The 15,049-nt window shown below is 43.4% G+C and overlaps 1 protein-coding gene across 1 annotated transcript in view; it reads right to left on the bottom strand.

The window, feature by feature from the left end:
- Positions 1-612, bottom strand: part of MTMR14 (myotubularin related protein 14) — a 46,899-nt gene extending 46,287 nt beyond the window's left edge. The window contains exon 1 of the mRNA XM_040628509.1: positions 329-612. Coding sequence (XP_040484443.1) covers positions 329-484 — 156 coding nt within the window. The 5' untranslated portion in view covers positions 485-612. The remainder of the gene's footprint in view (positions 1-328) is intronic.
- Between the last annotated feature and the right edge of the window lie 14,437 nt (positions 613-15,049).

The following is a 15,049-nucleotide window of genomic DNA, read 5'->3' on the forward strand; positions in this document are numbered from 1 at the left end:
GGGGGGGGGGGGGGGGGGGGCGGCTTTTGTACCCATACCTGATGCACGGGAATAACCCTCCTCAGCTCCCCCTCTCTCATGTCTGAACATGGTCCCTCAGCTCTGATCCTTGACCCCCAAACGCCTTGTCTCAAGCCAAAGGACGTCCTTCCTTGGCTCACTCTGACCCCAGTTCTTCCTTTTTCGGTTTTTGAACCCGACCCTTAACTCTCCGGATCCAGACCCTGGGAACTTCCCTCTCCTTCCTCTCACACCTGACCTCCGCCTTTCTTCTGTAACTGTTCAAGCCAAGGAGCTCTCTTTGTGCTCTTTACACCTCCGAACTCACCTTAGAGCCGCCCGTCCCGCTGCAGTCCTTGGCCCGGTACTGAGTCCGGGAGAACTCCTCCAGCAGCTCCCCGAGCCCCGGCTCCTGCGGCGGCGGGTTGCCCGAAGAAGCCGACGGCCCCGCCGAGGCGGCGGCGGCGGCCCTAGCACCCGCCATGGCCCAGCCCCGCGTCCCCTTCAGCACCCGGCGTCCCCCTCAGCGCGCCTCAGCCCTGCCCATGGCACCTGGAGGCACCGACTCCGAGTCCGGAACCTCCCGAACAGCCTCAGCCACCGCCTTCCCTTTCCACTTCCGGCCCCGCCCCACCCTGCCGGATGTTTACTTCGGTGCTGACCAATCGGAGCCCGGGACTCGCGCCCTGCCCCGTGATTACCGGCCCACCCCCAAATGTGGAGCGATCCAAAAGGTCTAGGGAGAGGGAGCCGGGGCCGCTCGCGGTTAACTCTGGCTCCGCCCCTCGGGGTTTCCTCGGGGAAGCCGGGCTAAACCATTGGGGATGCGGGAGGGGTGTTAGTGCGGGAAGTAGGAGGAAGGAACTATGGGAAATAACCGGAGGAAGAGTGGAATAAACCATTACAGGGAGAGGAGGAGGGAACGATTGCAGGCAACTAATTAGTGTTGGCAATCATAGTAATAATAGTAAGTAAAAATAAAACAGCATTTTATAAGGCACTTTTTGTTTACACTGTTCCTCACAATGTCCTTATGATTATAGTGCTCCTATAGTCGATCCGTGTTATCAAAGAAGGAAACGGGAGTCATGACTGTGTTGAAATTCTATGATTGAAAAGCACCATATTTTTTCTTTTTTTGTTAATGGAACATTTCAAACATTCACAGAACTGGAAAGAATAGTATAATGACCCCCTCATGTATCCATTAGTCAATTTCAACAATAATCAACATATGCCATTCTATCTTGTTTAATCGGTCTTTCCCCCATCCAGTAGACTAATTTTAAAGCAAGTCTCATCATTTCATCTATGAATATTTCAGTATTTATCTCTAACAGATTACTAGTGTTACAAAATGATTTTAAAAAAACACAATTTGGGTGTGTTAACAAAATTCAAGTAAATTTGGCTTTAATCAACTATTCATGAACCCAGCAGCACCCCAGGTAGCAAGTAGAAAGGAGCTCCGGGGAACTACAAAATGGAAGGATTTTATAGTCGGAAGGTGTGACAGGGAAGTTAAAAGAGTTGATCATTCATCAGTTTACCTTTCCTTAGGGGAAGACAGGGGGTCTTATTAAAGTACAGATTACCTCACTAGTGCTGATCAGGAAATTCCCAAATAATTGGTTTAAGACTACAATCTTGGGAGAGGCTGAATTTGCAACTAGGTTAGGTTTTAAGTCTCGATGGTGCTTAGCAAAAGTGAGTCCATTTGCGGTCTATTGTTTCTTTTTAACAGGTAATAAAAACAAACTACTTAATATCTCCCGACGTAGGCAGTCTCTGGTCCCAAGGGTGGCAGGAGACAGGAAGCTTTTATAGGATAAAGAATAAGGGACAAGGAAGAGAAAAAAACGGAAAATAAATAAGGAACAAGGAAGTAAGTATAGAGCCCAGAGTTGGCTTCTTGCGAGGGCATAGGGACACAAGAGCACCAGACTCTGGAGGTCCCAAACAGACTAGGTTCAGCCACTCGCTGCTGACAAAATCCAAAGGCAGAGCAACAAATGGTAGTGAAACAAGAGAGGAATTTATTTCAGTGAGGCCAACACAAGGAAGACAGCCGACTAGCATCTCAAAGACTCTCCGAAATGCCAAAAATACTTCCAAGTTTATACAAGGAAAATGTGGGACAAAGGTCAGTGGGTACCTAAGGCAGTAAAGGTGTGGTCGATCATTGTCATGGGTGGGGTCTGGCTGACTAGGGCAGTCCTTATTGCTTGAGGAGGTAGTTTTGATTCCCACCATCTGATACTTTGCCTAAAAGGTCTTTTGCTTGAAAGTTAAGAAATAAACTTGAAAGAAGAACTTAATTGAGAGTTCGAGGTCACAGTGGAGAGAGTTGAAGTCCTCTTTGAGGCTTGGTGTTTGGGGATTGGCTGACTAAACCTACTGTGTTTCTGGTCAAGCAGAGCATTTACAAGTTACCTGAGTTTCAGTTTGTTAACCTGATAGGCAGGAATGGCTCTATCTTGGGGCTGAAAATTTATTTCACCCATTCCCCCTTTTTGATCATCCTCTTGAATGGTTCGATTTAAAAAAAATCAGTATTAGCATGACTCTCGGTTACCGTTGTCTCTTCAGGTCTCAGTATAGTATTCACAAGAGATGATATGAGGATTGTATCCTTGGAACTGGTTATGTTCTTCCGTTCTCTGTTGTCATTCCAGTTGGAGAGATATCATATGTTAGATGATCAATGGTTGCCCACATGCATGTAAAACTTTCGAGAGAATGTAGCTTATAGGAAGACAGTAATAATTATTACCAACAAAACAATATTCGTGATTCAAACCAGCTAGAATACTGAGAATACTTCCTTAAGCCCGTTGACCTGTTTATGTATTTTGTGTATTTCATGTCTATGTCTTCACTTCCCCAGAAGTGTTTATCCAGAAAGCTTGGTCTGGAGAAACTGAGGCATTGGAAATCAGGAAGAAATTAGTCACAAGCAGAAAGAACTGTAGGATTACCAGCAGCATAGCAAATCCACCAATTGATTTATCCTCCTTTGTAATGGCCTGGGATATGTGCACAATGGCATTATCTTTACAGGTTAGGGGAAAGGAAAAGGTGGAGAAAAGAATCATAAATGTAGAGGCTGCTTTTAGGCAAATAGGCTTGAACAACGGAATGTAGAAAGGGACCATAGGGACTCCCTGACAGAATACAGACAGGCCTATCAGTTAACATACCTCAAAATATCCACAGGCCCTAACTAGCCAATGGGCTACTTACAACCAGACACAGTTACCAAAAAAAGGAAAATTCCCCATGCTGCCACACCTCCTTACCTTCTACCTTTAAAAACAGGTCCCAGGGCAGCTGGGTGGCTCAGTTGGTTAAGCATCTGCCTTTGGCTAAGGTCATGATCCCAGGGTCCTGGGATCAAGTTCTGTGTTGGGCTCCCTGCTCAGCGGGGAGCCTGCTTCTCCCTCTCCTGCTCCCCCTGCTTGTGTCCTCACGCGTGCACTTGATCTCTCTCTCTCTTTCTCTCTCAAATAAATAAAATACTTTTAAAAATTACATAAATAAAAAATATAAAAACAGCTCCCACCTACTGCCTCTTTGCAGACAGTCTTTCCTCTGCTGTCCTGCCTGCCACTCCCTTGTGGTGTATTCAATAAGCTTCTATCTCCTGTGTTCTGCCTCAGGTTAATCCTTTCACCGTCTGGGCCTCTGGCTTCCACCTGATTGACACCCCACATTTTATTATATGGAATTTTATTTTAAATGATACCTGAAATTTTATCTTTTAAAGATTTTATTTACCTGAGAGAGAGAACACAAGCAGGGGGGAGGGGCAGAGGGAGAGGGAGAAGCAGACTCCCCACTGAGCAGGGAGCCATCCCAGGACCCCGAGATCATGACCTGAGCTGAAGGCAGATGCTTAACCAACTAAGCCACCCAGGCACCTGGATACCTGAAATTTTAACTGATGACATTAAGCCAGGGCCTATCAGGTTTTTAGGAATTTTATACAAGTTCTGGAACACTTATGTTAATAACATACCCATACAAATATAAACTAAGTAGATTAAACATCACTTCCTATTTGGCATGCTTTCTTTGTAATTTAATAAATCAATAATCCTAGTTTAACATTTTCCCTTTTTATAGGGAGAGAGAACAAATCTTTTGAGATGTTGTTGGGACCCTCTGAAATTCTCAAAGTTAGTTCAAGGTTAAAAAAAAACTTCATTTAGAATTTGATTTGGGGGCTAGTTTGTCAAAAATATCCATTTAGGGGTGCTTGGCTGGTTCAGTTGGAGGAGCATGGGACTCTTGATCTCTGGGTCATGAGTTTGAGCCCCACATTGGGTGTAGAGATTACTTAAATAAGTAAAACTTTAATTTTTTAAAGATTTATTTATTTATTTGCGAGAGAGCAAGAGAGTGAGTGAGCACACACTAGCATGCAAGTTGCGGGGGCGGGGAGGGGGGTGCAGAGGGAGAGAATCTTCCAGCCGACTTCCATTGAATGCGGAGCCCCACAGGGGGCTCCATCTCGGGGAGCTGTGAGATCATGTGTTCTGAGCCAAAACCAAGAGTCTGATGCTCAACTGACTGAGCCACCCAGGCACCCCACGTAAAACTTTATTTTGAAAAAAAAAATCCATTTAATCAAGGTGACAATTAAAGACTTTGAAGGAAAATCCAGAAAGTTACATAGTTGCTTAAAAACAAAACAGCCTTAGCTCTTTTAATGTTGAGAAGGCTAGATTTTCTTCGGTAATCAAAGACCTGATAGAGACAACATGAAGCACAGTAAATTATTTTGGTAAGACACAAACTCTTTGCATTCCAGGTAGATTTATTTAAAAGGTAAAGAAAAACCTTTGTGGGGGCGCCTGGGTGGCTCAGTCATTAAGCGGCTGCCTTCGGCTCAGGGAGTGATCCCAGCGTTCTGGGATCAAGCCCCACATCAGGCTCCTCCGCTGGGAGCCTGATTCTTCCTCTCCCACTCCCCCTGCTTGTGTTCCCTCTCTCACTAGCTCTCTCTCTCTGTGTCAAATAAATAAATAAAATCTAAAAAAAAAAAAAAGCAAAAAACCTTTGTGATTTCTTACTAAGAGAAGACCAATAATCTGATAAAACTTTATCCTTTTAATAGAGAGAAAACCAAACACTTATTTTGTACCAGATACTTATTGTGTACTTATTTTATATTAATATTTATATTTTTAAGTTCTTTATTTTAATTCCAGGATAGTGAACATACAGTGTGAAATTAGTTTCAGGTGTACAATATAGTCATTCAACTATTCCATACATTGCTCACTGTTCATTGTAAGGATACTCTTAATCCCCTTTATCTATTTCACTCATCCCTCCCCCCGCCAACCTCCCCTCTGGTAACCATCAGTTTGTTCTCTATAGTTAAGAGGCTGGTTCTTGGTTTGTCACCCCCCTCAGTTTTTAATTTCCTTTGTTTATTTTGTTTCTTAAATTCCACATAGGAGTGAAATCATATGATATTTGTCTTTTTTTAACTGACTTATTTTGCTTAGCATTATACTCTAGCTCCATCCATGTTGCAAATGGCAATATTTCTTTTTTCTTTTTTTTAAGAGAGAGAGTGCACACTTGTGAGGGGGGTTCAGGGGTGGGCCAGAGGGAGAATCTTAAACGGGGCTTGATCTCATGACCCTGAGATCATGACCTGAGTTGAAATCAAGAGTTAGATGCTTAACCAACTAAGCCACCCAGGCACCCCAGTTATCTTTCTTGCTGACCACTTCTATAATAGAAATACCATGAGCTTATTTGACTTTTGGTAAGCCTAGGTAGAATTAAAATTGTAAGTCTGCATTATTTTTAATGCTCATAACTCTAAAGGCATGGCTGTTTTAACTAAACCAACCAAATCTAAACTAGCTTAGCCTCTCCAAAGTTATCTAGATGATGTGAACTTGAAAAACATTTGGGTTAGGGGCGCTGGGTGGCCCAGTAGGTTAAGCATCTGACTTCAGCTCAGGTCAAGATCTCAGGGCCCTGGGATCCCTCTCCCTCTGCCCCTCCACACTGCTTGTGCTCTTTCTCTTTCAAATAAATAAATAAAATCTTTAAAAGAAAGAAACATTTGGGTTAGTTTTCTATATTTCTGAGAGTATACTTGATTTATATAAACATTTGATTTTCTTTAAGTCAAATAAATAGAACTGTCTACAAATCAATTTTGGCAATACCATCCAGAGGTAGATAAATCACACATCTATAACGTACTTATATAGATATGCATAACCATAAATACACAAACAGAGATCTTGCAGCTTTTGTTTTTAAAATTTTAGTAATGAGACAGGTATGATCATGCAAAACTCACATTATAAAAGAAAAGTTGAATCCAAACTGTGTTTCTGACAGATGGAACGAGTTAAGGTTACCTGTTCAGATGACTTAAAATTTTTATTTTTATTTTTTTTTAAGATTTTATTTTTTATTTATTTGACAGAGAGAGAGACAGCCAGTGAGAGAGGGAACACAAGCAGGGGGAGTGGGAGAGGAAGAAGCAGGCTCCCAGTGGAGGAGCCTGATGTGGGGCTCGATCCTGGTACACCAGGATCACGCCCTGAGCCGAAGGCAGACACTTAACAACTGAGCCACCCAGGCGCCCCTGATGACTTAAAATTTTTAGTAATATTTGTGAAGAAAGTTTTTAAGATTTTTTTTCACCTAGTTTTCAAATAGCCTTCCCCCCCACTCCTGGATAAGAATTACCTCCCTAAGGTTTGCATTTCAAACAGATGGTTGTTAGCTCCTAGAGAAGACCACTTAGAACATTTATATCTCAAAGGCACAGAGAAAGAATGCAAGTTCCTCCAAAAACGACTTTTGTTTCCTAAACCCAGAATTTTTGCAATACCCACAAGCCTTTTGAGATGAATAGGAAATATTTCCAGGTTGGTAAAAAAGGATAGACGGGCTTTTCTGTTCTTGCAAAGACTCAGGACATTTGTTTTTAATTCCTCAAAGAATTGGAGCTGCTTAAAAAATTCTTTTAAACTTCTTGTAAATTTCATCCAGGACAAAGTACTGAACAACCTCGTGGATGCAAGAAGTGCCCCCAAAGAGGGTGCGAAAGAAACTACCTTCCCCAGGTCCAGAGTCACTCCCAAACACTGCCAAAAGGAAGAAAGAATTAGACAATCCCCTCAAGAGCTGGCAATAGCTGGTATGACCCTAGCTGCAACCCACATTTCTGGGCTGGCCGTATTTTGAGGCTTCCAACCTGATTATTGAGCTGCCTACACTTGCAAGAAGTGACAACCTAGGTGCCCTAAGCAGGGAGAAAGCCAAGCCAAGTTCTCAGGACAAAAACCAAGACAAGAGCAAGCCTCTTGGGTCCCCTTCCTCCTTGGGAACTTTATACTATCACTTTGCTATTGCTCATTAAACCCTGCTTTGTTGCCCACTACTTTGTCTGGTCTACCTCTTCACTCTTTGAAGCAGTGAGCACCGAGGGAGAAAAAAAAAATCCTGTAACATTATGGGGGCTCTTCTGGGATATCCACCATCGTTAAGGACAACTAACTAATAAAGGTCATCAAATTCCAAATGGTGGCTCAGATGGAGCCTCACATGGAGGTCAAACCAGAAATCTACAGGGGACCCTTTGATAGATCAGAAGAGGAACCCTGACTGCCACTCCATCCATGCCCCTGACCAGCAGGAAATAGCTACGGTTGTTGCCCTTTTTCCCTAACAGTAGTTAGGGTTAGCTCTTCAGAGGGGGGAATGATGAAGGATAGTTGGAAGGCAGGCAGGCAGGGACAAGGGGACCCCACCCTAAGAGGAAACCACCCTTAAAAGGATTTTACTCCACTCTGGAAGGAACCCTCCACCCTTTCCCATGTGTTAGATAGGTGACGAAAACCTGATTGGATGACAGGTGCACGGAAGGTTAATCAGATTAAAACAGCCTGCCAACAAGCCCATAAAAACCCCTAGACTTAGAAACTTCAGTGGCAACCCTCTTGGGTCCCCTCCCTCCTTGGGGGCATTGTACTATCACTTTGCTATTGCTCAATAAACATTGCTTTGCTGCCCACTACAACAACAACAACAACAACAACAAAACAGACAAACAAGAAGGCAACAGCTGTCCCTGGGAAAGAAATGATTGATAACAAATGGTTACCCCAAAACCAAGTTCCAAGTGTCTAGACTTGGAAAGAAAGGGACAATGTGAAATTGTGCCTTCCTTTCTCAGCCAGGCTCCACAGAGATCTAGGAGACCTGCACTGATAATTCTTACCCTTAGGATTCTGCCAGTTAACCCTGGGTCCCATCTGCAGTCTAAAAGCAAGTAGGTTTTAAAGTAGAGAGTGTATCCCTGGTATCTACCAGAATTTGTGAAGATTTTCCATTAATTTAATTTTAGTTTCCCCTTGGCTGTTTAAGGGAATAACTGGTATCAGTTTACTGGAGAAACCCTTGGAGTCCCATCAACCCTGGGGGAGCCCCTATAGGGGGGTGTCTTCCTTCAAAGGTAGGTAGGGGGGCATTAGAGTTGGTGTGGAAGGATGAGATAAAACCTTTGAGGACTATCTTTGTTCCAGTGTCCTGGCTGAGTGCAGATGAGATGCTGAATTCTGGGCCAGTATTTTGGTGATGGATTCCCACAAGAGTGCAATGGGGGAGGCCCAGGTGTAATCGAACAGTGCTTCTAATGGCTTCTTGGTGAGTCACAGAGAGAAAGTATACCAGGTGGAGTTATCACATCAAGGAAATTTTATTTGCAGCAAATAAGGAGATTACAGGGAATAACTTCCAAAACCATGACTACCTGGGCAAGGGTAAATGGGTCCCTTTTATTTAAGATTAGGGTGAATATTTGGATAGGGGAGCCTTGTCATCCTATGAAGAGGTGGGCATAAGGGGGCACATGCACCTTAAGGAAACATGCCAATATATATATTGTATGTTATGTAAATGAAGCTTGTGCTCCTCCTTGGGCAGAGATTTTAGTATTACAATGAGATAAAGGTAACTGGCCGTCACTCCATGGGTCACTGCTTGGTCTGTGCACAGGTGTGAGTCAGGGGTTAAGTTCAAACTGGTCTGGGTGCTCTGGGCTAGCAGGAGCTCTTTGGCAGTCATTGTTGCTTGAGGGGTAGTTTTGGTTTCCATCACAGGATGCTATGGTCTTTGGGTCTTTTGCCTGAGTTAAGAGATAAACTGGAAAGAAGAGCTTAAGGAAAAACGTGGGACAAAGGGTGATGGGTACAAGCAGGTGAGCAGCACATGTCAGCCGGGGGGTCTAGCTAGTGACAGAGGTGTTTTAGGTTTCTGGCCTTGGAGATGTTGAAGCTGTAAGACTACACAAACTTGGCAGACTTTTAAGATTTTTTAGTCACTTCAGAGTGGACAGGCAATTCAGAGAGAGGATTAGGAGACTGAGAGCACTCAGGTAAAGGATAGAGGGAGTAGGAGGAGTCACGCCAGTCTGACAGTCGTTTGTCTCAGGTACCTCTTGTGTCTTTAATCCTTCATTAGCCTTCCTGGGAGAGCCAAAACTGTAATTAAGACTCGCTATGGTTATGTAGGGCTTAGCATACATACGTAACTCAATTTGAGGCCTGTTGTCTTATTTTTAACAGTTCTAACATAACAACACCAAGATGATTACCAATAATACAATTCCTGAATTCAGCTTTTATTTGCTTTGTAGTTCTTTTTTTTTTTTTTTAAAGATTTTATTTATTTATTTGACAGAGAGAGAGACAGCCAGCGAGAGAGGGAACACAAGCAGGGGGAGTCGGAGAGGAAGAAGCAGGCTTCCAGCGGAGAAGCCTGATGCGGGGCTGGATCCCAGAACGCTGGGATCACGCCCTGAGCCGAAGGCAGACGCCCAATGACTGAGCCACCCAGGCGCCCCTGTAGTTCTTTTTTTCTTAAGATATATCCCAATAAGAGTCCGCATTTAATCTCTGTAGCTTCTTTTTTCTTTCTCTCTCTCTTCCTTCTTCCTTCCTTCCTTCCTTCCTTCCTTCCTTCCTTCCTTCCTTCCTTCCTTCCTTCCATCCTTTCTTTTAGGCTCCACACCCAATGTGGGGCTGGAACTCACAACCCTGAGATAAAGAGTTTGCATGCCCTACCGATTGAGCCAGCCAGGTGCCCCTAAATCTCTGTTTTAAAGTCATTTAAAACAGCTCTTCTCTGTTCATGTCGATGTCTCCAACTTGATATACACTTAAGATCATTTGGTTAAGTTTATTTTCTCCATTTAGAGACTGAGAAGACTGGTGGGCATCCCAAATATTGGGAACTGTAGATGATTTGGTTTGGCCAGATCACCCACAGTCTCCCAGCATAGGAGTTCTCAGCCTTGACTTTGTATCAGAAATCAATCAGACATCTATAGGGCTTGTTAAAGAGCATTGGGCTACACCCTCACGTTTTCTGGTTCTACTGATGCTGCTGATCCAGGAACCCCACTTTGAAAACTGCTGCTATAGCAGAGCCATGAGGCAGCTATCTGGCTCCATCAATATGTGACTGTGGACAAGTTATTTCCCCTGAGCCTGTTTCCTCACTGGTAAATAGGTATAATAATCTCTGCCTCATAGGGTTAGGAAGACAATATGAGGTAATATGTGTGAAGCATTTAGCAGGGTGCCCGAAACATAATTGGTGTCCAATGTGTGGTGCCTGCTGAAGCTGCCAACAGAGTACTAATTGTGATGCTAACAGTTTATACTTGTATCTAGAATGTACTTATGTACTTATTTGTCAGGCACTATTTGTAATGTTTCTGTAGGGTAACTCACTTGCTCCTCCTTAATTGATTCCATTTTGCATTCAAGGAAACCAAGGCATGGGAAGTATGAAGAAAGGGTACACAGCTAAGGTAGTGGAACTCTGCATCCAAGGAGGCTGGGCCTGAGCCCACGCTCTCCCTGGGCAATTGTCTTGCCTCGGTGCCCACCCTGTGGTGTTAGGGCTAATTGAGCAGGGACCATAGCTCATTTATTCATCAAACATTCTCCAAGAGTCCTGTTCTATGACGAGTCTTGTGCTGAGGCTGAGATGCAGGGATCAATAAGACCTTCTCCTTCCTCTCGATGAGATTACACTGGAATAACTTTGTGCCCCATAGGTTCTAACTGCCTGATTGGTACGTGAAAACAATTTTCTCTGAAACATGGATGCTTATATTAAACTGAGGGGAGAGTTTGTTTAAATTGCAGATTCCCAGGCACGCCTGGGTGGCTCAGTTGGTTAAGCGTCTGACTCTTGATCTCAATTCAGGTCTTGATCTCAGGGTCATGAGTTCAAGCTCTGCATTGAAAAAAAAAAAAAACTGCAGATTCCTGGACCCCACCCTTGGTCAACCAAACAGAGCCCTGGGAGTGGGGCCCAAAAGCCTGCACTTTACCAGGCTCCAAGGGTGCCTCTGATGTACACTGCCATTAACCAGTGCCCAATAACATCCCCACTGGAGATTGCCTGGCTCGTTTAGAATTTAGTGGGCTGAAAATAGTGCTATTGTAGTAAACAGAACAAGTCAGTGTTATTGCATTTTCTATGCACAGGACTACACCAAACATACCCAGAATCATCTAAATCTCAATTATTTTAACCCAAATAGGGATGTGCTTTCTCCTCTCAGGTGGTAGGAGTTCCATTCACTTTTTCTAGGCCATCATCTCTTTTGATTACTCTTCACTCAACTCACCTCTACAAATTCATTCTGTGTTCCTGCCTCACAACTCATCCTTCTGTTATTTTTCTCATCAAAAAAAACCCCCAAAAACAAACAAACAAAAAACCCACCAAACCTCAGAAAGTTGGGTAGGCCACCAACTGCCCCTGAAAAAGATATTTAGGGCAGTGATGGCCAAGCTTTGTAGAGGCAACTATTGATGGAAAACAAAGTTCATTACAATGATCAACAAAACAAGTGCCAAATGTATTTATATGCCAGGCTGGGAAGTACCAACCAGTGAAGATAGTCCCTGAGTGCTCCCAGAAGGGGTGAACTCAGGAAGCTTATGTGCTAGAAAGGGAGGGGAGTTGTAGTTATGCTCATGAAGGGTTGATGGTGCTCTCTGGATCTCATTGAATGAGTGGGATGGACTTTAGGATGTTGAATCCTAAGTCATGGGAGAGTGTCTTCCTACGTATAATTTATTTCCTATATGTTTTTTAAAGATTCTATTCATTTATTTGAGAGAGAGAGAGCACAAGCAGGGGGGAGCGACAGAGGGAGAGGGAGAAACAGGTCCCCCTGAGCAGAGAGCCTAATGTGGGTCTTGATCCCAGGACCCTGAGACCATGACCTGAGCAGAAGGCAGACACTTAACCAACTGAGCCACCCAGGTGCCCTTCTTTCCTATATTAATAGTCATCTTTTCCTGGTTTAGAAACCTCAAGATCCATTCTCAAACATGTTCTCCCAGTTTCTGCTGGTATACATTAGCCAGGATCTATAGCTCTTTTGTGAATAACCCTTTTTCCTGCCAAAGCACAGGCAGTAGTTCCCTGTTTAGGCCAAGCTGAGATTTGACCCCTGTAGTTACTGGTTGAGAAGCAGTGATGAGAGAAACAGTGAGGGGCCGAATGGGAGGAGGACAAGGATCATCTTACAAGAGTTTGCCTCAGGTGAGTCCTTTTCATGGTCTCCAGGTAATGGAGGCTTCTCTCCAGGATAAACAGGGGTTGGGGGGTATACTGCTGGCTTAGAAGTTTCCAGTAAGTTTGAAATTCAAGATTCTCTAGTGTATTGTCTTAGTCTATTTGAGCTGCTATAACAGAACTACCATAGACTGGATAGCTTATAAACAAAAGAAATGTATTTCTCACATTTCTGGAGGCTGGATCAAGGCACCAGAATATTCAGTATCTGGTGAGAATCTGCTCCCTGGCTCACAGGTGGCTGTCTTTTTGCGGTGTCCTCATATGGCAAAAGGGGCAAAGGAGCTCTCCGGGTGTCTTATAAGGGCACTAATTCCATTTGTAAGGGTTCTGCTCTCATGACCTATTTACCTCCCAAAGGCCCCACCTCCTAATACCAGCATATGGTAGGTTAGGATTTCAACATATAAATTCTGGAGGGACACAGAGAGATCATAGCATGAATCTACCTAAATGTCTATATCTCAATGTCTATATCTCAATATCTACCCTTTTCCTATAAGGTTCCTGACTTTAGTGAAAGAGATTTTTCAGAGATAGGAATTTAGCTTCCATTTAACTCTTCCACTCTAACCAAATTGTGGGTCTGGTTTTCCGCACAGTCTGGCCTCTCACTATAGAAAATGAGGGTCTTTTTAAGTACTACCAAGAAGGCCCTCTGGCTTTTACACATATCAAAACGTACCTGGTTTGAGCTTGTTATTTTCTTTCTTCAGAGCTTCTGTGGAAATGAATAATAGCCAAATAACATCTTGGTCCTTATTATTACAACTGCCTCCATATCTTTCAAGTACTGAAGCTATTGCCTAGGCTAGTGCACTACCTTCCACTAGCTTCCATCTCAGTTCATTATAGACAAAAATACTCATGGTGCTACAGCATGACAAAGCATCCTTTCCCATCAACAATGGGGTGTTCGTTGCCATACAATTTACTAACACTATCCTGAAGATCTGTTTCCCGGGCCTATTCCAAGATCAACTGCTATAGTTTTGGTTCTCTCAGAGCAGCAGTCCACGAACCAATGGTTTGAGTGCAAGTAGTTGAATGAGGAAGTGATCCCTAAAAAGAACCTAGGAGGAGTGGAGAAGTGAAATAAAAGAAGAATGCCATTTCAGAATGCATTAATGAGCAAGTGGTTGCTGTGGAAAACAGGCTCAATTCTTCCAGGGACCTCTGGAAGACCATGACAGAATTGGATGAAGGATGCTTCCAGGGGCACTAACTCCCTGGCACTCAGCCTTCTGAACACACATGGGCGTACTTCTTTGTCCAGAGGAAGGCCCTCGGCTTTCAGTAGGAAGCTGTTGGCATGAATAGGAACAACGAGTACTTACGGGATATGGGCGGGGCGCTGACAGTAGCTGCTACGCCAACATTTCAAAACTCTTATTTTGCAGTTCTGGTTCATCTGTGATGGAGTAGCTGGTGTCAGTCTTAGCTTCTCACCACTCGTAACTGTAAAAACTAGGCAATGTTAAGCAACTGCAGCACTGCACAGTAGCTAATGCAAGCAATGATTCTTGAGGAGAGAAGCCTATAACGTGAGCCCCACATTCACAATGGTTCTCTCCCTGAGGACGCTTTTCAAACTGTGAGGCATAGTATAGAATCCAAGCATACAATGGGCAGAGGAAACAAAGATTGGAGTTTGAGGCTATCAAGTGGCTGGGATTTGGGGGGCAGAGTATCAGGGAGAAGAAAGCCTTGGAGAAAGAGCCCCACGAAAATCTACCAACACTGGAAACAACAAACATCTTCTGAGAAATTAAGGAAGTCTGAAACTGAAGGAGAGAGATTTTATGTTTATGGATTGGAAGGTGTCCATTCCCCCTCCAAACTGTTTTCCACAGTGGTTGCACCAATTTACATTCCCACCAACAGTGTGTGAGAGTTCCCTTTTTTCCACATCTTCACCAACACTTGTTATTTCCTGTTGTTGTTGTTGTTGTTGTTGTTGTTTTTAACTTGCTGTTCTGACTGGTGTGGGGTGTTATCTCATTGTGGTTTTGATTTGCATTTCCCTGATTATTAGTGATACTGAACACCTTTTATGGACCAGTTGGCCATTATTGTATGTCTTCTTTGAAAAAAGAAGTCTATTCAGATTTTCTGCCCATCCCATTTTTTAATTGGTTTGCTTGGTCTTTTGTTCTCAAGTTGTGTGAATGCTTTATATATTATACATATTAACCCCTCATCAGAGATATGATTTGCAAATATTTCATCCCATTCCATAAATTGCCTTTTCACTTTGTTGATGGTTTCCTTTGCTGTGCAGAAGCTTTTTAGTTTGATATAGTCCCACTTGTTTACTTTTGCTTTTGTTGCCTTTGCTTTTTGCTTTTGGTGTCAAATCCAAAAAAAAATCCTTGCCAAGACAGATGCCAAGGAGCTTACTGCC

The sequence above is a fragment of the Ursus maritimus genome, unplaced genomic scaffold (assembly GCF_017311325.1).
Source record: "Ursus maritimus isolate PB19 unplaced genomic scaffold, ASM1731132v1 scaffold_14, whole genome shotgun sequence".
NCBI lineage: Eukaryota > Metazoa > Chordata > Mammalia > Carnivora > Ursidae > Ursus > Ursus maritimus.